This window comes from Xyrauchen texanus, chromosome 15 (assembly GCF_025860055.1).
Source record: "Xyrauchen texanus isolate HMW12.3.18 chromosome 15, RBS_HiC_50CHRs, whole genome shotgun sequence".
NCBI lineage: Eukaryota > Metazoa > Chordata > Actinopteri > Cypriniformes > Catostomidae > Xyrauchen > Xyrauchen texanus.
Genome location: NC_068290.1, coordinates 38,940,733 through 38,962,851, shown reverse-complemented (window position 1 = coordinate 38,962,851; position 22,119 = coordinate 38,940,733). Strand labels below are relative to the sequence as shown.

The window sequence follows — 22,119 nt, the reverse complement described above, 5'->3', positions numbered from 1 at the left end:
TAATCGAGATCCCCCACTCGTCGTGTGACCTCAAAGGGTCCTTGCCACCTGGCGAGTAATTTAGAGCTTGATGTTGGGAGTAATACGAGTACCTTATCTCCCGGTGCAAATTCCTTAGCCGAGCACCCCTGTCATACAGCCGGCGTTGGCGTTCTTGAGCTTGGAGCAAATTTTCCTGTGTTAGCCGCCCCAGTGTGTGGAGTTTTGCTCTAAGATCAAGAACGAACTGAATTTCATTTTTACTATTAGAAGGTCCCTCCTCCCATGCTTCGCGGATGGCGTCAAGGACACCGCGGGGCGTCGCCCGTACAGCAGCTCAAACGGGGAGAACCTGGTGGAGGCTTGCGGGACCTCTCGTACTGCAAATAACAGGGGTCTAGCCACTTATCCCAATTCCTAGCGTCATCGTGTACGCAATTTACGAATCATGTTCTTGAGCGTTTTATTAAATCGTTCCACTAGGCCATCTGTCTGAGGATGGTAAACGCTAGTGCTGAATCGATTTGATGCCCAAGAGCTCGTAAAGTTCGGCGCAGTGTCCGTGACATAAAAGTCGTGCCTTGATCAGTGAGGATTTCCTTGGGAATCCCCACCGGGAGATTATCTTGAAGAGTGCCCCTGCAACACTACGTGCGGAGATGTTGCTCAGAGGCACTGCTTCCGGATATCGCGTCGCGTAATCCACTAGGACTAACACGAGCGATGTCCGCGTGCTGACCGTTCTAATGGCCCGGCGAGGTCCATTCCAATTCTTTCGAAGGGGACCTCGATTAACGGTAGAGGGCGCAATGGCGCTTTTGGGGTGGCCGGTGGGTTTACCAACTGACATTCACGGCACGCCGCACACCACCTGCGGACGTCACCGCCAATGCCCGGCCAATAGAAACGGGCTATTAGGCGGAGAAGTGTTTTCCGTTCCCCTAGGTGACCGGCCATGGGATTATGGTGAGCCGCCTGGAAAACCATTTCCGGCGGCTCCGTGGAATCAATAATTGGGTTACTTCCTCCTTTGTTTGGGCGTCCTGCGTCACCCTGTATAACCGATCTTTAATAAGTGAAAAATACGGGTATGAAACGGCGACACCCGGCCGGAGATGTTGACCATCGATTACTCTCACTTGGTCAAAGGCGTGCTTAAGGGTTTCATCCCGCGACTGCTCCAAGGGAAGTCCCCTCCGAGAATTCCCGGAGAGGAGGAGCGTCCACCTCGCCCCTTCCCACGTCACTCGGAGCAGCAGAGGACGGCCCTGGCTCCGCCTCCCCGCCAAAGCATCGCACATCACACACCCCTTCACTTTCACGCAGGACCCATCCGCACAAACTCCCTCCAATAACTTTCTAAAATTCGGCCAATCCGTACCCAAAATTAGCGGATGGGTGAGGCGAGAACTAACCGCTGCCTCTACACTATGTTTTTCTCCCCTGAATTTGATCGCCAGAGTCACCACGGGATATTTGTGAACATCCCGTGCACACACCTTACCCTCACCAGTTTAGCTGAGCCCAAAGCCCGGGTTGAACCAAGCGTTGGTGGATGGTGGTCTGGTTACAGCCGGTATTCAACAAAGCTTGGTATGTACCCCTAGATTCTTACCGAATCCGGTACACTCCAGCCCGATCGGGGCAGCCTGCGGAACATCGGAGACCCGCACCACTGCCCCTATTTCCATCAGCGGACACTGATCCCGGAAGTGGTCCGGGTCTCCGCACCTCCAGCAGACCGGCCCAGGCGCTGCGGCCGCACCCGTGCTGGCGGGTGCCCCCACCTGAGGAGGAGAGCGGCTGAAGGATGGGGAAGGGCTTGGCGGGTGTTCCCAAGGCCGGGGAGCTGGGCGCGCAAGCGCTCCGCGCCTGCGGGGGCAGGAACGGACCCTGGGGAGAGAGCAGAGCGAGAGGGAAGAGGGGAGGGAAAAAAAACAGGGGAAGACACAGGGGAAGGGGAGACAGACAGAGAGGGCTCATCCGCCCTGGGAATCGCCGCCATGTGGTCCTCCGCGAGTTGGACGGCTTCCTCCAGCGACGCCGGGCGGTGGCACTGGACCCACTCGGCCGTCTTCCGGGGCAGACGCTGAACAAACTGCTCCAGTACCACCTGGTCGATTAGTTCCTCGACGCCGCGGTCCCGCGCGAGCAGCCACCTCCGACAGGCATCACGGAGCCGCTGAGCGAACGCAAACGGGCGGTCGGACTTATCGAGCTTCAGGGCCCGGAAGAGCTGCCGACTTTCCTCCGGGCTCCGACCAACCCGTTGCAGGATGGCTTTCCTCAGGTCGTGGTAGGCCAGGAGGCTTGTTGCCGGCAGTTGTTGGGCCGCGAGTTGTGCTTCCCCGGACAGAAGAGGGACTAGACGGGCTGCCCACTGGTCTTGGGGCCACCCCCAAATTTCCGCCGTGCGTTCCAATAGGTCGACAAACGCCTCTGGGTCATCTGCCGGCCCCATCTTCTGCAACGCGGGTGGGGGCAACGTGGCGCGGGTGTCCGGGGTCGCGGCTGCGGCTGGAGCGGCCTCCTGGCTGAGGAGGCTCCGGATGGCGTGCCGGTCCTCTGCTTGAGCCCGCATGATCTCAAAGAAGCGACGATCCTGGTCTTGCCGGAGCTCAAGCAGGGATTGTTGGTGGCTCTGATGGAGTGTGGCGAGGGACTGGAGGACTTCCGCCAGCTGGGAGGACTCTACGGGGCGATTCTGTTCCATCCTTTGACGGCAGGTGTTTCCTAATAACGATCCCGGGTTTCGGCACCAGTGTAGCACTCTTTAAATGATGGAGGACAGGAAACAGGTCTTCGGGGCACGGTAAGATTTTAATTCTCTTTTTTTAATGACAGTATTTGCAACAATGTAGAACACAGCAGGGACTTCAAACGCTGAGTTTGTTGTTCCGTCTCCCCCTCCTCTGTGGCTGCTGGCTTTTTTAAACCGCTCTCCTCACTCTACTGCAATTAGAGACAGGTGTTAGACATAATTTAGCCCAGGTGTGAGCGCCCTTACCGCTTTTCTCTCTCGGACGGGCACTTGACCACGCCCCCGCTGCCACACTGTGTCACAGTGATTTTTAGCGGCTTTATGAAGCCAGTTCCCCTCAAGTTCATACAGGTAATGTTTGACAACCTGAAAGTGTCCAAATTCTTTTAAACTTAATTTTGAACAGTATAATATATATATATATATATATATATATATATATATATATATATATATATATATATATATATATATATATATATATATATATATATATATTACACTCACTAAGCACTTTATTTGGAACACTATGGTCCTAATAGTGCCAGATGTGGTCTTCTGCTGTTGTAGCCCATCCGCCTCAAGTTTCGTTGTTCATTCTGAGATTCTAATCTGCCCACTACAATTGTACAGAGTTGTTATCTGAGTTACCATAGCCTTTCTGTCAGCACAAACCAGTCTGGTCATTCTCTGTTGACCTCTCTCATCAACAAGGTGTTTTCATCCACAGAACTGCCACTCACTGGTTTTTTTGTCTTTGGCACCATTCTGAGTAAACTCTAGAGACTGTTGTGCGTGAAAATCTCAGGGGATCAGACGTTCAGTAAATTCAGTAAATGCAAGCATTTGTCTGGGGAGAGATGAAGCGGTAAGGGTACCGTTGTAAGTGGTAATTGGAGGCAAATAATTGGGTGAAGATAAGGTATGTGCACAGGTATATTCATGATCATCCTATAGTGACCATCACGGTAATATTCCAGGGACAAAAGCATAATATTGAGGCGGCAGTTAGTCCTCGCCTCACCCATCAGCTAATTTTGGGAAATAATTGGCTGGCTTTTTTGTTCATTATTGAAGAGGTTGTGTGCCGATGGGTCCTGTGAGAAAGTGAACTGTGTGGGATGTGCGAAGCGCTGGCTGGGGAGGCATGGCCTGGGCCGTCTGTGGCTGCTCCATGTCAGGCTGACGCTGGGGAAGGGGAGGTGTCATCCTGGTAAATTCCCGGTAGGGGATTTCCCACTAGAGCAGTCAGGAGATGAAACCCTGAGGCATGCGTTTGACCAAGTGATAGTGATTGATGGTCAATGTCTTCAGCCAGGTGTCACACTTACATATCCATATTTTTCAATTATAAAAGATCGGTTGTAATGAGTGACACAGAACACTCACACAAAGGAAGATATGACCCAGTTGTTGGTACCAAAGAGCCGTCAGGAAATGTTATTCCAGGAAGGTCATCATAATCCAATGGCAGGACCCTTGGGACAGGGGAAAACAATAAGCTGTCTCATGGCACATTCTATTGGCCTGGCATTCACGGGGATGTTCGCCGGTAGTGTGCAGCATGCCATGAATATCAGCTGGTGAAGCTGCCGGCTGCTCCAAAAGTGCCATTGCGACCCCTACTGTTGATTGAGGTCCCCTTCAAATGAATTAGCATGGACCTCAATGAGCCAATAGAAAGGACTGCCCACAGGCATCACTTTGCGCTAGTCCTTGTGGATTATGCAACGCGTTATCCAGAAGCAGTGCCTCTGCGTAGCATGTAGTGTTGTGGAGACACTCTTCAGAGTTATCTCCTGAGTGGAGGTTCCGAAATAAATCCTCACTGATCAGGGCACTGCTTTTATGTCATGTACACTATGTAAACTGTACAAATTATTGTGTATTAAATTGATTCGAACAAGCGTGTACATCCACAAATGGACAACTTGGTCGAACAATTTAATAAGACCTTAAAAAATATGATTCATAAGTTTGTGCACGAAGATGTTCGAAACTGGGATAAGTGGTTAGATTCCCTGTTATTTGCAGCTCGAGAGGTCCCGCAAGCTGCTGCTGAGTTTTTTCCATTTAAATTGTTATATGGGCATGAGCCCCATGGCGTGTTAGACGTCATGACGGAAAATTGGGAGTGATACCTTCACAGAGCAAAAATGAAATTCAATATGTTTTTGACCTGAGAGTAAAACTCCACACACTGGGGCGACTATCACAGGAGAAATTGCTACAGGTGCAATAACTTCAGTCCCGGCTGTATAACAGGGGAGCTCGGCTATGGGAGTTTGCAGAGGAAGATAAAGTTCTTGTATTGCTGCCCAAGTCAAGCTCGAAATTACTCACAAAATTACCCCTTTGAGGTCACATGACAAGTCGGGGAAATTGACTATGAGGTAGTGCATAAGGATAGGGTTGGGGGATGTCAGATTTACCACCTCAACCTTTTAAAACAATGGAGAGAGGCGGTCCCTGTATCCTTGTTGACGGTAGTTACGGAGAGTACAAAGGTTGCCAGGTTGCAAAATAATTTCTCTGTGTTCTCTCCTCTCCCTGGCCACACTAATCTCGTAAAAAACCACATTGAGACAACCCCAGGGGTAGTGGTACATAGTCATCCCTACCACTTATCCAAACACAAGAAACAGCTAGTACAGGAAGAATTAAAGGTCATGCTTGATATGGGGGTAATAGAATAATCCCACAGTGAATGGGCCAGCCCGGTGGTTCTGGTGCCTAAGAGCTATGACTTGGTCCGGTTCTGTGTGGATTATAGGAAAGTTAACTTGGAGTCAAAATTTGATGGGGGCACACATGGCTGTCCAATGCCTCGTGTTGGCAAACTGCTCGACTGGCACGGCTTGCAAAGGGATATTGGTAGATCCCCTTAACGCCGATGTCCGTGAAAAAAACGGCTTTCTCCACACCGCTTTCTCCAATGCCTCATGTTGACGAACTGCTCGACTGGCACAGCTTGCTTTTATTCGACACTGGATTAACAAAGGGATATTGGCAGATCCCCTTAACGCCGATGTCCCGTGGAAAACGGCTTTCTCCGCACCGTTTGGTTTACACCAATTTGTGACCCTTCCGCTCTGTTTCTTTAGGGTCCCGGCTACGTTTCAGAGTGTTATGGAAAGGGTACTCAGACTGCATGCTGCATTTGCTGCTGCCTAGTTGGATGACATCATTATTTATAGTAATGTTTGGCAGCAGCACATGCAGTATCTGGGGCCGTTCTGAGGTCACTGCGACGAGCAGAACTCACAGCAAAACCGAAGTGCGCAATTGGACGGGGGAAATAAAAAAGGCGGCCAGACCTCAGAGTGACAGCTGACAAGCGACGTCTGTGTGTGTGGGAGTGAACTCTCTGAAGAAAAACTGTTGCGCATTCAAGCGAACGTGTTTTGTATTATTGATAACTGTACCTTTGAGTTTGATTTGCTGTCTCCCACTTTCTCATTACTTGAACCTGTTACAATACATTTTTAAAGTGTGGATTTAGCATCCAAATACTTATTGGGGCCACTGTATGACTTAGAAAGTGAAAGGTGGATGGAGTAGGGGGAGAGAGGGGTATTTAACAAGACTGCAGATCTGTTGGCTCTTCAGTAAGCTTGTGAATATAGTCTCTAGAATGTACTACATCCAGTGGTGTAGCAGTTCTGAAGACAGAAATGCTTTGTTGATGAGAGAGGTCAACAGAGAATGTCCAGACTAGTTCGAACTGACAAAGTCTACAGTAACTTAGATAACTGCTCTGTACAATTGCGGTGAGAAGAATACCATCTCAGAATTTTGAGGTTTGGCGCTGTTTAGGCTGCACAAGGGGGACCTACATAATATTGTGCAGGTGGTTTTAACTTTGTGGCTGATCAGTATATAATGCTTCTGGGGTTAATCTTTGCTCTCCCAGAAAATTCATAAAGTCAACAGCTGCCATCAACACTATGCTTTTATAATATCTGGATAAGGATAACAGTGTTGTACTTTTGGCAGTTTTGGCCAAAGTTTTATTTAAAAAACACCATGCTAAATCAGAAAATATAATTAATAAACAGATTTGACCAAACAGGAGAGACATGGGCTTGTTGTCACACAGGATACTGAACAGGTACATACCTTAAAATTCACATTTAAATTTAAAGAGTAAACAAATCTTGAAGCAACAGTGATGTTAAAAGTATCAAATCACTGATTATGCAAACAGATATCGTTACATTAAAACTCTTTTAATTTTCCTTCATTATATAGTTGACACTTGCCTTTATGTATGCCAGTGTGGTTTGGAGGATAGAACCCCCCCAATTACCAACTCCATCATTCACACACGCACCCAAAATTTGGTATGATAATAAGCATTAAGTAAACAATATAACTAGAGTTCTGATTGAACACAAATACAAATGAAATCACCTGTGGTAATCTTTGACACAGTAGATCTTATTCTCAGTGTCCACAGTGAAAGGCACTCCATCTAAACTCTCATTACAGATGGCACAGCGGAAGCAGCCTGGATGGTAAGACTTTCCTAGAGCTTGCAGGATCTGAGGAGAAACACCAAACAATAGGCAGCTAAAAACGAAACATTTCATGTGTGTACTGTATCTACATTTGCATACATAATTCTTAAGCAAACAGCTCTACACAACATCAATTCAATCTAATTCTGTTGGAATTTAGGGTGATCTCAAACATTTGCCTGAGTTACAACGTCATCTATCTACAGTGGGTACGGAAAGTATTCAGACCCCCTTAAATTTTTCACTCTTTGTTATATTGCAGCCATTTGCTAAAATCATGTAAGTTCATTTTTTTTCCTCATTATTGTACACACAGCACCCCATATTGACAGAAAAACACAGAATTGTTGACATTTTTGCACATTTATTAAAAAAGAAAAACTGAAATATCACATGGCCCTAAGTATTCAGACCCTTTGCTGTGACACTCATATATTTAACTCAGGTGCTGTCCATTTCTTCTGATCATCCTTGAGATGGTTCTACACCTTCAATTGAGTCCAGCTGTGTTTGATTATACTGACTGGACTTGATTCGGAAAGCCACACACCTGTCTATATAAGACCTTACAGCTCAGTGCATGTCAGAGCAAATGAGAATCATGAGGTCAAAGGAACTGCCTGAAGAGCTCAGAGACAGAATTGTGGCAAGGCACAGATCTGGCCAAGGTTACAAAAAAAATGCTGCTGCCCTTAAGGTTCATAAGAGCACAGTGGCCTCCATAATCCTTAAATGGAAGACGTTTGGGACGACCAGAACCCTTCCTAGAGCTGGCCGTCCGGCCAAACTGAGCTATCGGGGGAGAAGAGCCTTGGTGAGAGAGGTAAAGAAGAACCCAAAGATCACTGTGGCTGAGCTCCAGAGATGCAGTCGGGAGATGGGAGAAAGTTGTAGTAAGTCAACCATCACTGCAGCCACCAGTTCAGGGCTTTATGGCAGAGTGGCCCGACGGAAGCCTCTCCTCAGTGCAAGACACATGAAAGCCCGCATGGAGTTTGCTAAAAAACACCTGAAGGACTCCAAGATGGTGATAAATAAGATTCTCTGGTCTGATGAGACCAAGATAGAACTTTTTGGCCATAATTCTAAGCGGTATGTGTGGAGAAAACCAGGCACTGCTCATCACCTGTCCAATACAGTCTCAACAGTGAAGCATGGTGGTGGCAGCATCATGCTGTGGGGGTGTTTTTCAGCTGCAGGGACAGGACGACTGGTTGCAATCGAGGGAAAGATGAATGCGGCCAAGTACAGGGATATCCTGTACGAAAACCTTCTCCAGAGTGCTCTGGACCTCAGACTGGGCCGAAGGTTCACCTTCCAACAAGACAATGACCCTAAGCACACCGCTAAAATAACGAAGGAGTGGCTTCACAACAACTCCGTAACTGTTCTTGAATGGCCCAGCCAGAGCCCTGACTTAAACCCAATTGAGCATCTCTGGAGAGACCTGAAAATGGCTGTCCACCAACGTTTACCATCCAACCTGACAGAACTGGAGAGGATCTGCAAGGAGGAATGGCAGAGGATACCTAAATCCAGATGTGAAAAACTTGTTGCATCTTTCCCAAAAAGATTCATGGCTGTATTAGATCAAAAGGGTGCTTCTACTAAATACTGAACAAAGGGTCTGAATACTTAGGACCATGTGATATTTCAGTTTTTCTTTTTTAATAAATGTGCAAAAATGTCAACAATTCTGTGTTTTTCTGTCAATATGGGGTACTGTGTGTACAATAATGAGGGAAAAAAATGAACTTACATGATTTTAGCAAATGGCTGCAATATAACAAAGAGTGAAAAATTTAAGGGGGTCTGAATACTTTCCGTACCCACTGTATATGGCCTATTTAACTGTATAAACTGTAAGCAATGTAAAGATGCTTGTAAGAGTTTAAACAACTATACAATTGGGACACATCCAAGGTATATATCCAACTTACCATATCCATGATTAAATGTCCACACACATTGCATTTGTCAGCAGACTGCTGGAACCCAGAGTACTATTAAAGACAAGAGAGAAGTCAAAAGGATTACAATGCCATGTGAGCCAGTTCAACCAACTCTCGTTCCTTTCCGTCACCTCATTTTCTGTAACCCACACAACATTAACTTTTCAGATGAAACAGCATTTTTAGTAACTGGAATGACATAAAAGAGAGGAAGACAGCATCATACCAGGAAGTCCTCTTCACAAAACACTTTCCCACAGACAAAGTAAAAGGCTTTCCCCCGGAGCCTTCGACCTGCAGACAACAGAAAAATATTACCATCAGTTCAGAGGCACTTCAGACAAACCTAGAGGTTACTATGCATTGTTACATGACACTAAATTATAAATATTCCTTTGGTTTGCCTACCAATGGAAGAAAGGGGATTTGTTAAAGAAACCTTATTTTTGCAATTCTGTGTTGTGATGCTAGTAGTGCAGAAATGACACAGCTTGAAGCATAATATTTAATCATGATCTTTCATAATCTTTAATCATGAAAATTCTGTGACTGTGGTGACATTTTTGCAAAATTATATTACGTCCTTCATTACACATATCGAGGCAGTTCCGAGGTGAAAAAGCAAGTTCTCCCAAACAGATGAGATTTTTAATGCTCTATCGTGTTTAATATCAATACCCTACCCTAAGCCTTAAACCTAAACTTAATCGATAGAGTCATAAGTAGCAAATGTGAGACAAAAAATACAATCGATGAAGCAACCACATCACCCGTACCCTGGTGCTTTGCAGTCAGTTCACTCAGTGGCCATCTTTGGAACGCTCCCGGGCAACTATTTTCTATGGATACAAGTGGCATAGAAGTACATCTCCTATCTAGTTGAATGGGATAAAACATAAATCTCCAAAGTAGTTGGTCAAGATTATGATCGAAAAACAAATCAGCAGTAAAAAATTACAACAACGGTATCATAAACTGTGTTTCTATAAAAATGCAATTTTCAGGCCGGTCCTGCTAATGCGCATTCTCGCATTAGGACCAGCGGCGTAGCAAAACCGATTAAATGGACAACTATCCAGCAGCTTCATTAATGCAGGAGATGGATGTAGAGGACATAGTTAAATCATCATTTAGGATAGGATTTAGCAATAAAGAAATCCTTGGTCTTTTGCCGCATCAGCACAGAGTTATTAGTTTCCGGACTCTGCAGCAGTTATGTAGGAAATGTAATTTATTCAGCAGACAGAACCAGACATATTCGCATAGTCCCATTTGGCGTTGTTATTGGGTTTTCATATCTAAACAATACTGTAACTGAGGGGATATTACCACCTACAACATCTTGATATGGACTTGTATAATTAACAGCAGTTCCAATCATTTTTCACTTCACTTGAGTTTGAGCCTATATCAAGTCAAGTCAAGTGGTTTTTATTGTCGTTTCAACCATATACAGTTAGTACAGTACACAGCAAAACGAGACAACGTTCCTCCAGGACCATGGTGCTACATAAAAACAACAAAGGACCAACACAGGACCACATGAGACTACACAATGAAATAAATACATATATATACCTATATAAAGTGCACGTGCAAACATGTGCAAAAAGTACGGGGACAGTACAACAAATTTCTGACAATGAACAGGACAATAGAAACAGTGCAGCGCCGACCAGTACACAGTAGTGCAAAAAGATGACAGTTCCTAAAAACGTAAACATAACATACTACAAGATATTGTTCTATGCACATAGCAGTTATTTAGGTAGCAGACAGTTATAAAGTGACAGTAATTAAAGTGCAACTCAGGACACGTGTGTGTGTGTGTGTGTCAAACCAGTCTCTGAGTATTGAGGAGTCTGATGGCTTGGGGGAAGAAGCTGTTACACAGTCTGGCCGTGAGGGCCCGAATGCTTTGGTACCTCTTGCCAGACGGCAGGAGGATAAAGCGTTTGTGTGAGGGGTGTGTGGGGTCGTCCACAATGCTGGTTGCTTTGCGGATACAGTGTTTTTTGTAAATGTCTTTGATGGAGGAAAGAGAGACCCCAATGATCTTCTCAGCTGTCCTCACTATCCTCTGCAGGGCTTTGCGGTCCGAAACGGTGCAAGTCCCAAACCAGGCAGTGATGCAGCTGCTCAGGATGCTCTCAATAGTCCCTCTATAGAATGTAGTGAGGATGGGGGGTGGGAGATGTGCTTTCCTCAGACTTCGAAGAAAGTAGAGACGCTGCTGGGCTTTCTTGGTGATAGAGCTGGTGTTGAGGGACCAGGTGAGGTTCTCCACCAGGTGAACACCAAGGAATTTGGTGCTCTCGACGATCTCCACAGAGGAGCCGTCGATGTTCAGCGGAGTGTGTTCACCTTGTGCTCTCCTAAAGTCAACAACCATCTCTTTTGTTTTGTCGACATTCAGGGACAGGTTGTTGGCTCTACACCAGTCCGTCAGCCGCTGCACCTCCTCTCTGTATGCTTACTCGTCATTCTTGCTGATGAGACCCACCACGGTCGTGTCATCGGTGAACTTGATGACGTGGTTCGAGCTGTGCATTGCTGCACAGTCGTGAGTCAGCAGAGTGAACAGCAGTGGACTGAGCACACAGCCCTGGGGGGCCCCAGTGCTCAGAGTGGTGGTGGTGGAGATGCTGTTCCCGATCCGGACTGACTGAGGTCTCCCAGTCAGGAAGTCCAGGATCCAGTTGCAGAGGGAGGTGTCCAGGCCCAGGTGCTCCGCTGCTCAGAGAGATGTTGAAGATGTCGGTAAGAACATCTGCTAGCTGGTCTGCACATCCTCTGAGCACTCTGCTAGGAATGTTGTCTGGTCCAGCAGCCTTCCGTGGTTTGACTCTACGTAGAGTTTTCCTCACATCTGCCATGGTAAGACAGAGCACCTGGTCGTTGGGAGGAGGGGTGGTCTTCCTCGCCACGTCGTTCTGCACTTCAAACAGAGCGTAGAAGTTGTTCAGCGCATCTGGAAGGGAGGCATCTTTGTCACAGGCAACTGATGTTGTCCTGTAGTTGGTGATGGCCTGGATTCCCTGCCACATGCGCCGCATGTCACCGCTGTCCTGGAAGTGACTGTGGATTCTCTGGGCGTGTGCGCGCTTTGCCTCTCTGATTGCCCGTGACAGTTTGGCCCTAGCTGTTCTTAGGGCTGCCTTATCGCCTGCTCTGAAGGCGGAGTCTCGGGACCTCAGCAGCGTGCGCACCTCCGCAGTCATCCACGGCTTCTGGTTGGAGCGTGTGGTGATGGTCTTGGAGAAAGTGACATCATCAATGCACTTGCTGATGTAGCTGGTCACTGCTGTGTATTCCTCCAAGTTGGTAGAATCGCCATATGTTGCAGCCTCCCTGAACATGTGCCAGTCAGTACACTCAAAACAGTCCTGAAGAGCAGAGATGGCTCCTGCTGGCCAGGTTTTCACCTGCTTCTGAAGCGGCTTTGTGCGTCTGACGAGCGGTCTGTATGCTGGAATTAACATAACAGAGATGTGGTCTGAGTAGCCGAGGTGGGGGCGGGGCTCCGCCCGGTACGCGCCTGGGATGTTTGTATAAACAAGATCAAGCGCGTTCGCCCCTCTCGTTGAAAAGTCCACATACTGATGGAAGTTAGGGAGCACTGTCTTGAGATTCGCATGGTTGAAATCTCCAGCGACAATAAACAGTCCATCGGGGTGAGCGTTCTGCAGTTCGCTCATAGCCCCATACAGTTCACAGAGCGCTTCCTTAGCGTTCCTTAGCAGCTCCCTTCACAGGTGCCCACACATTGAATACTCCTGTACTAATGCACACCTCATTCATGAACAAAGAGGTCACTAAAACTTCCCACAAATTCAGCTTGGTTGCATAGCCAAGTTATCTCCTTGCAGTGATGTTGTATATAATGACATCTGGGTCCACTTTGCTGTTTCCACCACATCACTTCGATGTAACTAACCTGTGATAGGCTGTTTTTACCTGTAAGATGGGAATTCAATTTCTTCCATTAATTTTAATACAAGTAATCCGTGTCGGGCTAAACAATCTCTGGTGCAACGTTCTATCAGTTGAGCTACCGCACAATGTGATCGCACTTGAACAAGCTTGATATTTAGTTGGTTATGTAAGGCAATCGTTAAAATGTATCACTGTTAAAAGTCATGTGCAAATGTAAAAGTGTTTAGATGTCATAAGATAGCATTATGTGAGGAGCACTGTGAAAATAATTTATGAACAGATAGGCCTAATCTGTTGTTTTACACATGATTTGTGTAAAAGTGTAAAAAAAGATTTCTCGTTGTAGCGCCTGTAATCATTTCACTAGGAAACTCCAGCGATGCATTGAGCCACATAAAACACATTTAGCAAAAATGAGGGTATTGTACTGTGTTTGCTGATGAGGGTAAAAATAAACCAGGGCCTAAACTCTAATCACATGAGAGAAAGGTTTGATTGATTTCAACAAGCAGAGAGTTTAGACAGATTAGTGGCAAAATACATTAAGAAAGTGTCAGCACACTGTGAGCACATCAGATACTCTGTTTTCTAGCCCACGGTGAGGACTTCCTGTCCCAATCGGGGCTGTTTTTGGCTTTTTACCTCAACAGACAGACACAGACAGACAGATAGACCTCTCCCATCCCACAGGAAAGGGGGAACATTCCACACATTTTCAGCAGACGGGTTTTCTAACTGATGTAGTTAACCCTCTCTAGACTCAATGAAAGACTTCATGTCATTGCCATTAACACACAAGACACAGTGTAATAGTCAAACGAAACAAAATGTTTAGAGATCATTTAACAGGGGGAAGTGAGTTTTCTTGCAATATAAATTTTTTCATTTTAGTGCTAGAATGATTACTGCTCAGTAGGGATGTAATGGTTTCAAGGTTTCACAATATACCTCGGTTTTAAAACGGAGGATTATCACACCATATCATATCTTCTCATTGATGGTATTGCATGAATATAATGACAGATTGTTTTCAGAATTTTTCTAAAATCCAAATCAGCTGAATTAAGACATTTACACAGCATCATATAAACTTGGTGAGATAAAATATATCTTTAAATTGCACCTTCCTCATGTAACTTTAGACTGTCACACAATTTCAAAGGTGAAATGCAGGTTTCATGAGCGCAGTGCATCACGAGCACATCAGAAGTGAAGCAAGAGCGCATCATTCAGACATGTTCGAGCCTGAACCTTTATTTCCGCCAAAAAAGCAGTTGAAGTCCGCTATCTGGGATTACTTTTGGTATGTAAAAGACCCATGAGGCACCATCAATGCCGATCAATGCTGATACCCACTCTGTAAGGTTTGTCACAAAAAAGAATGGGCTCAAGCGGGAAACACTTCAAACCTTAAGCACCATCTCCATGAGCACCATCCCACGGAATTTGCGGAGATGAATGTAAGTGGAAATACAGTATACAGAATAAAATATTATAGCCCTTGTTTCATAAAAACACCAGATTCCATGTAGTTTTACATGATTTGTAATGACTAGGTAGGCTAAAGTTTTGTTTATGCTTTCTGTCACATTCACAAATGCAGCAAACAGATTTAAGCACTCGTTCAACATTACGATGCACCAACTGTTTGTTCAGTGCAGCACAGTAGGCCAACGATGTGTTTGGTACTACTAATAATATGTTTCATTTGTAAAACATACTGTAGTACTAAATAGGGTTTACAAATACATGGCTTTTGGTGTGCAGGAAATTTACATTACGGTGAGCACAGCGCATCATGAGCACATCAGAACGTCCCCGTTTTCCAGGAACAGTCCACCAAAAACCGAGACTGTCCCCAGAAAACGGGGATGACTGGTCACCCTAATGTAAATTTACTGCACTCCAAAAGCCATGTTCATTGTAAACCCTATTTTTAGGTAGCAGTCCACATAAATGTCCCTGTTTTTCCAGAGCATTCAAGCCAGTGATCATAGTGAAATATTACATTGCAAGAAAGCCCGAGCAGCAAAGCCTACCATGTGTTGTGTATTTTGACCAACAGAGGGGGCTGCTCGCTATAGCAGCTTCAATTCCTTTTTCCTTTACTGATTACTTGGTTGGGACTGTTTTGCCATTAAGAACAGGACCAGCCAATTGAAGAGAATTACCATAATTGTTATTAGCTTCAAAGTAAGGCACAAACTAGCTATTTATGTTATCAAGTTATATTGTTATGTATTTTAAACATGTTCTGAATTTGGCACAGGATTGTATTGAAAGTTTGGCTATCATAATGCTGGAATTCCAGAACAAACTATAACATGCTGGTGAAAAGTAGTCAAATTAATCCCCGCAGATGAACAAATAAAAATCAAGAATTTTTTCTTTAATCAGTGTGTTGTGTATTTCAGCGCTATTGGCCCACCATCCCCTCTCCCTTCCTCATGCACTAGTTATATTCACACACTGACTAAAGGAAGCACCTTATCACATATTTACTCATTTATTGTATTAACATATACCCGAATAAGAATATGACATTAATAACATGGAAAAATAAAAATGTATAATCAAATATCTGCAAATATATGAGATATGCAATCAGTTAGGTAAAATAGTATAATGCTAATTATTATTATCATTATTAAACAATATTGAATATTTTTGTGTTATATGCTAAAATATATTTTAGATGCTAAATGTTTACATTCTTCACGAATTTTGCGACTATTTTTTGAGAAAGTGCGAGTATTTTTTTCAACTACTCTCACATGTGCGACATGCAAATTTGCTGAAGTTTTTTTTAATTCATGATTGAAAAACGAGAAGGGAGCGAGTCTGCTAGAGTTGGGTCTGTGAGTGATAAGTCAACTGCGTGGTTAACGTCATCTACACTCATGTGTCTCACTCATCGTCCATATTGGTGCGTTCCCATGCAACGCAAAGAACATGTTTGCCTCGCATTGCTCGTGCGAATTTGACCTCTGGATTATAAATTTGCATTTAAACTCGCGTTTGCGCGAGTAACTCGTAAAGGACAGGAGGAGGGGCTTCAGTTAAAATGTGACTGTGATCTAAAATAAAACAGCACATTGTAGTTTCTGCATTTATTAAAAAAGCATTTATCAGAAATACCTTTCAAATGGGGAAAATGTGAATAATAGCATTGCAGTTCGATTTAACATGTGCTCCCCTAAATTTTCTGCCTGTGCCCCTAAATTTTCAGTTAGGGGCTACAGTGCTCCTAGTAAAAGAAATTAGTCTGGAGCCCTGAAAGGGCAGGACCCTTGTGATATGGAGTCAGCTGCAATAGTTCCTCATTGTTTATACATGTTTGTTTAGTTCACTTTTATACCATTGTCATCTATACAGCATAGAAAAGAATGAACTCATTGAAGATAAAACAGAAGAGCACTCAAAATGTTCAACTTTACCTCTGTGTTTGAATTTCATTGAGACATAGGCTAGTATTAAATAGAGCATGATATCCCACACTATAAAAAAATATTTCCATGATTTGTTAACTTTATATTTTTGCCAGATCAACTTAGATTTACTATTAAAGTAAACTTACTTTTTTTAAGTTTAACCAACATACAAATTACAGTGCATAGTTCAGCACATTACCACATTCACCATGGTCAAAATACTTGAAATCCGATTTGTCCCCTTTTTTTAAAAAGTAAAATGAATTTTCAATGATTTCAGAAATCTGGTCACCTCAATTTACATTATTCATGCAGGAAATTCACAGTGAAACTGTGGCAGAAAATAGACAGTATTGGACAAAATACCAATAAATAAACTGCAAATGAATAATATATTTTCAGTAGGTATTGTTTAGAATTTAACTAAATCACAAATGCAACAAATTACTGAATGCATAAAAATGCATATCTAAAGTGTTAACCTGGGCAAAAATCATTACAAGTTAGGCAAGGCAAGGCAAGGACTTGCCTAGCAAAGGACCTTGTGAAGATGCTGGAGTAAACAGGTAGACATGTATCTATATCCACAGTAAAACGAGTCCTATATCAACATAACCATCAATGTTCCAAAACTGCCATAAATAGCCATACTACAGTTTGCAAGTGCACATGGGGACAAAGATCTTACTTTTTGGAGAACTTTCCTCTGGTCTGATGAAACAGAAATTGACATTTTTGGCCATAATGACCATCGCTATACTTGGAGAAAAAAGGGTGAGGCTTGCAAGCTGAAGAACACCATCCCAACCGTGAAGCATGGGGGTGGCAGCATCATGTTGTAGGGGTGTTTTGCTGCAGGAGGGACTAGTGCACTTCACAAAATATATGGCATCATGAGGAAGGAAAATTATGTGGATATATTCAAGCAACATCTCAAGACATCAGCTATGAATTTAAAGCTCATCGCAAATGGGTCTTCCAAATGGACAATGACCCCAAACATACCTCCACAATGGCTTAAGAACAACAGAGTTAAGGTATTGGAGTAGCCATCATAAAGCCCTGACCTCAATCTGATAGAACATTTGTGTGCAGAACTGATAAAGCATGTACGAGCAAGGAGGCCTACAAACCTGCAGGCATGAAAACTGGTCAGGGGTAAAAAAGGTGAGAAGAATACGGCAGCAAAAAAATCCAATCCAATCGAATTTATATATACTGTATATAGCACATTTTAATTTTTCTCATTCATTTCACATTTGCTGCACAAAGAATAAATTGAAAATATAGTAACACATAAAACATACAAAATATGGGGGCCATTTTAATGTGTGGAGGCAAGTATTTACATGGAAATTTATTTAAATGGAAATTCAGCATTTAAAGCATGCCATAAGTTAGGGTTGGGCAATTGCCAAGAAATCTGAATTTTGGGGCTAAATGGCTGATGGTATAATCTCAGTATTTAACTTTTTTTTCTTTTCTTTTTTTTTTTTTTAAATCTGTATTTAATTTAAACAAAAAAAAGTTATTTCATATCCTGGTAAATATTGTCCTACAAACAATGTTCATATTGAAGGCTATGAAAACAAACAGTGAATGCAACCTTTCAGTCTATCCAAAAAGGGGTCAAATCACATTACACTCTAACATTGCAAACATTACGATCTAAAAACAAAATACTGCTTTTTAAAGAAGTAGTAAAATTTACTAAACTTAAAATGAAAATAAAAACAAAACTGATATCATAAAAATACACTTGTAGGTTTGAAATTCTCTAGCACATTTATGTTCACCATCAACAACAAATATATTAGCAAAATCTATTTATTATTTAGTGTTAATGTATATTTTAGTCAGAATTATTAGCGCTCCTATTCTATTAGGCTCCGTCTGTTCGGCGCGCATGCTCGTTCACGGAAGTTTAGCCTGCTGAAGGCTCGTCCACTCATGACAGCAAAATGGAAATATTTGCATAACTTTCTAACATTTACAGATGGAGAATATGTCTGTGGAATCAAGTAAGTTATGCACTGAGGAAATTATTGGAAGTCACTTCGTTAAATATTATTAATAGAGGTATATTTGTTTCCACCAATCGCTGCACAAGTTAAGGTCATGTACTGTATGAAAGCACGTTAGTGCGAGCCCTCCGGAACCCATAGAGAATGCAAATAACATTGTAAGCTAACTTACCTCAGGCTTGCGTTTCGACGTGCAGAACTGTCTTTGTTCGGCAGTGTGTCCAGTTATCAGACTTGCGGTGTGACTTTGAAAAAAATTCTGCCGTACTCTCTGACTCGGATTGGCTGTCAGTCGGCATTAGGAATGATGATTGGTATTTAAAGCCGCAAAGTTTATGGTAACTATAGAGATATAGCAGGTACTCTGACTCGGATTGGCTGTCAGGTTTCGGCATTAGGAATGATTGGATTGGTTTTTAAAGCCACGAAGTTTATGGTAACTATAGATACATCACACACACCCCAACACCCCCCCCCCCCACCCCAAATGTTTTTTCATCGGATCTGCACAAGTCACGTAGGTGACCCATTTTGTTTTTAAAACGGCGAAATTCGCCGAAAGGTGAGGAGTTTTCATGCCTGAACCTGACTGATTTACACCAGTTCTGTCTGGAGTAATGTGCCAAAATTCCTTGGGAAATGCTTCTGGAAGGCTACCCAAAACATTTGACCCAAGTTAAACAATTTAAAGGCAATGCTACCACATACTAACAAATTGTATGTAAACTTTTAACCCATTGTGAATGTGATGAAAGAAATAAAAGCTGTAATAAATCATTCTCTCTACTATTATTCTGGCATTTCACATTCTTAAAATAAAGTTTGATTCTAACCGATTTAAGACAGGGTATGAATTCTATGATTAAATGTCAGGAATTGTTAAAAACTGAGTTTAAATGTATTTGGCTAAGGTGTATTTTAACTGACTTCAACTGTACATTTTATTTCAAAATGTGAGGAATTCAGACTAGAATTCAATCAACTGTCTGATTTATTGGGTAATTCAATTATCCCTGCATGCTTAACTTGGTGTAAACCACGTTATATGTGCTATAATTAAATTATCACTGTTCTGCTGTAATATGAGAAATGGTGAGCATGATTAATTCCTTCAAAACATTGATCCTTCCTGCAAGTCCAATTGTCGTTGTGCAAGCAATGCAGATGAATGAGAAACAAGCGAGAAAAAGATCACAATACACTTTTCATAAACAATAAAGAGCACATACTAGAGCTATACATCTCAAGAAACCATCTCAGACTTCACAAAAAATATAAATTAACTCCAGCAACTTTCCTCACGTCCAGCACCTGCTTGGCGCATCCCATTCAGAAGTGATCATCCCTATGCCCTTCCTCCAAATAATTACCCTCCATTGTGAGAGCTTCAGATGACTGGTCACTTAGAATATACTTTTTAGCTATTCTTATTGGAAAATCTGATTCTTATTGGAAAATCTGTAGAACTTAACTCTTTCCCCGCCAGCGTTTTTAAAAAAAAGTTGCCAGCCACCGCCAGGGTTTTTGACGATTTTCGCTAAATTTTAATGGCCCGCAGAATATTTTCTTCCATGAATATATGAAGATGCTATATATCACAATAAAGATCTGAGCCTCTGCTTTTAGGCAAAAAAACTATTTTATTTTATCTTCATTTGTTCTTTTTTTATTGCGACTTGAACAGAGGTCGGTTTTGTCAAAAAACAACATTTCAGACAAAAAGCTGATAAAAAGGCATGTTTATGTCTGATATTTTGAGCTTCTCAATACTCCACTTCTTCATGTTTGAGACGATCGCAGTCTGTTTCTTTGATCAAAGAGTTGCGTACTCTTTCAAAACATGCGGCGGGGTCTTCCTTACCGTATAACACCTAAAACACGGAAACCCGGAAAATTCCGTGTTTGGCGGGGAAGCGTTTTTTCATAAAACACGGAAAATTCTGTGTTTGGCGGGGAAAGAGTTAAATAGTGATTTCACTGGGTCTTTAAAGTAATGAACTACATCTGTGGTAACTTTGCTAGGGCACCATTGTGGAAAAAATGGCTCAGAAAAGTATTGTTAGTTCTGAGAAAAGCTCTAGCACTATTTGTCTGCAAATGAAGCTTGGCTTCAAATCACCTTACCACCAGTTGTTCAAAGAAGGAATGGTTGAGGATGGTCGACTAGTCATCCAGTAACTAGTCATTAAGTAAGGTTGACTAGTTTATCTCGATTTGTTGTCTTTTTTTATGTTTTTATTGGTTCTAAGCCCCTAAAAATTATTTCAGAACAATTACTGACAGTCAAAAGGATGTCTCTTGCTGTTCACCCAATGAGAATTGTATTATTTGTTATTTATAATTTTTATTTTCTCCTGTTTTCCCAGTTCACTCTAGGTCCTCATGGTGGCATAGTGATTTGACGAATCTCAGTTGCCTCCACGTCTGAGACAGTCAATCCGCACATCTTATCATGTGGCCTGTTGAGCGCATTACCGCGGAGACCTAGTGCTTGTGGAGTAGGGCTGCAACTAATGATTATTTTTATAATTGACTAATCTAACTATTATTAGAATGATTATTCGACTATTTGGGCGATTACTGCAACGATTAATCATTAGCTCTTAACTGACTATTCAGCTTGTGCCCCGACTTAAAAGGTTGTATTAAACATGCTTACAAACAATAAAGAGGACAAAATTATCTTTTAAAAATACCTCTAAATGATATTCACTGAATTAAAGGGGGAAAACTACTTGGATTTTTATTGTTTAATTAATACAAAATTTCACTGCAAAAAATCCTATTGTTATCAAGTGTTTTAGTCTTGTTTTCCATATAACATGTCTAAAAATCCTTAGATACATTTACTTGAGAAGCAACATATAAGATATTTAGACTTGCTTTAAGAAAATGCATCTTAAATATAAGTGTAAAAAGTGCATTTTGTATATAAGTGTATTTTTTCACTTGGTTATACTTCTGCCAGTGCAGTAAAGAAAAAATATACTCATATTCAATATATTTGCTCTAAAAGCAAGTCTAAATATATTATATGTTTCTTTTCAGGTAAATGTATTTTGTTTTAAGGATTTGTTGAAATTTTAAAATATTTACATTTTAAAATTAAATATTATAATAAAAATTCTCCAATAACAATTTTTTCTTCTGTAGTATAGCTGCTAATGTAAATGTACATAAGGTGTTTTAGATATTTATATTGGAAAACAAACCAAAAAAGACAAATCAATGCAAATATACAATGCAAATATTTTTTTTTTTTTTGCATTGTATAAGAGCTAAGACTACACACTCTCACCTTTTTGTTCACTTGATTGCACATGTTTTGCTCAAGCGGAACACCAGGTAAGGCTCCACTTTATTTCACGATGACACTGGTTCTGTGTTTACTTATTTAGCATTTTTTTATTATAATAAGCTGCGATCTACATCACCTTAATATTAGGGATGCACCGATGCATCGGCTGAACATCGGTAACGGGCGATATTTGCCTCGTTAACTGCCATCGGCCATCG

At 42.5% G+C, this 22,119-nt stretch overlaps 1 protein-coding gene across 1 annotated transcript in view; it reads right to left on the bottom strand.

Moving 5' to 3' along the window:
* Positions 1–22,119, bottom strand: part of LOC127655607 (LIM domain-containing protein 1-like) — a 69,039-nt gene that overhangs the window by 17,707 nt on the left and 29,213 nt on the right. The window contains exons 3-5 of the mRNA XM_052143494.1: positions 9,439–9,506; positions 9,201–9,263; positions 7,154–7,284 (exon numbers count right to left, since the gene is read on the bottom strand). Of these exons, the coding sequence (XP_051999454.1) occupies positions 7,154–7,284; positions 9,201–9,263; positions 9,439–9,506 (262 nt within the window). The remainder of the gene's footprint in view (positions 1–7,153; positions 7,285–9,200; positions 9,264–9,438; positions 9,507–22,119) is intronic.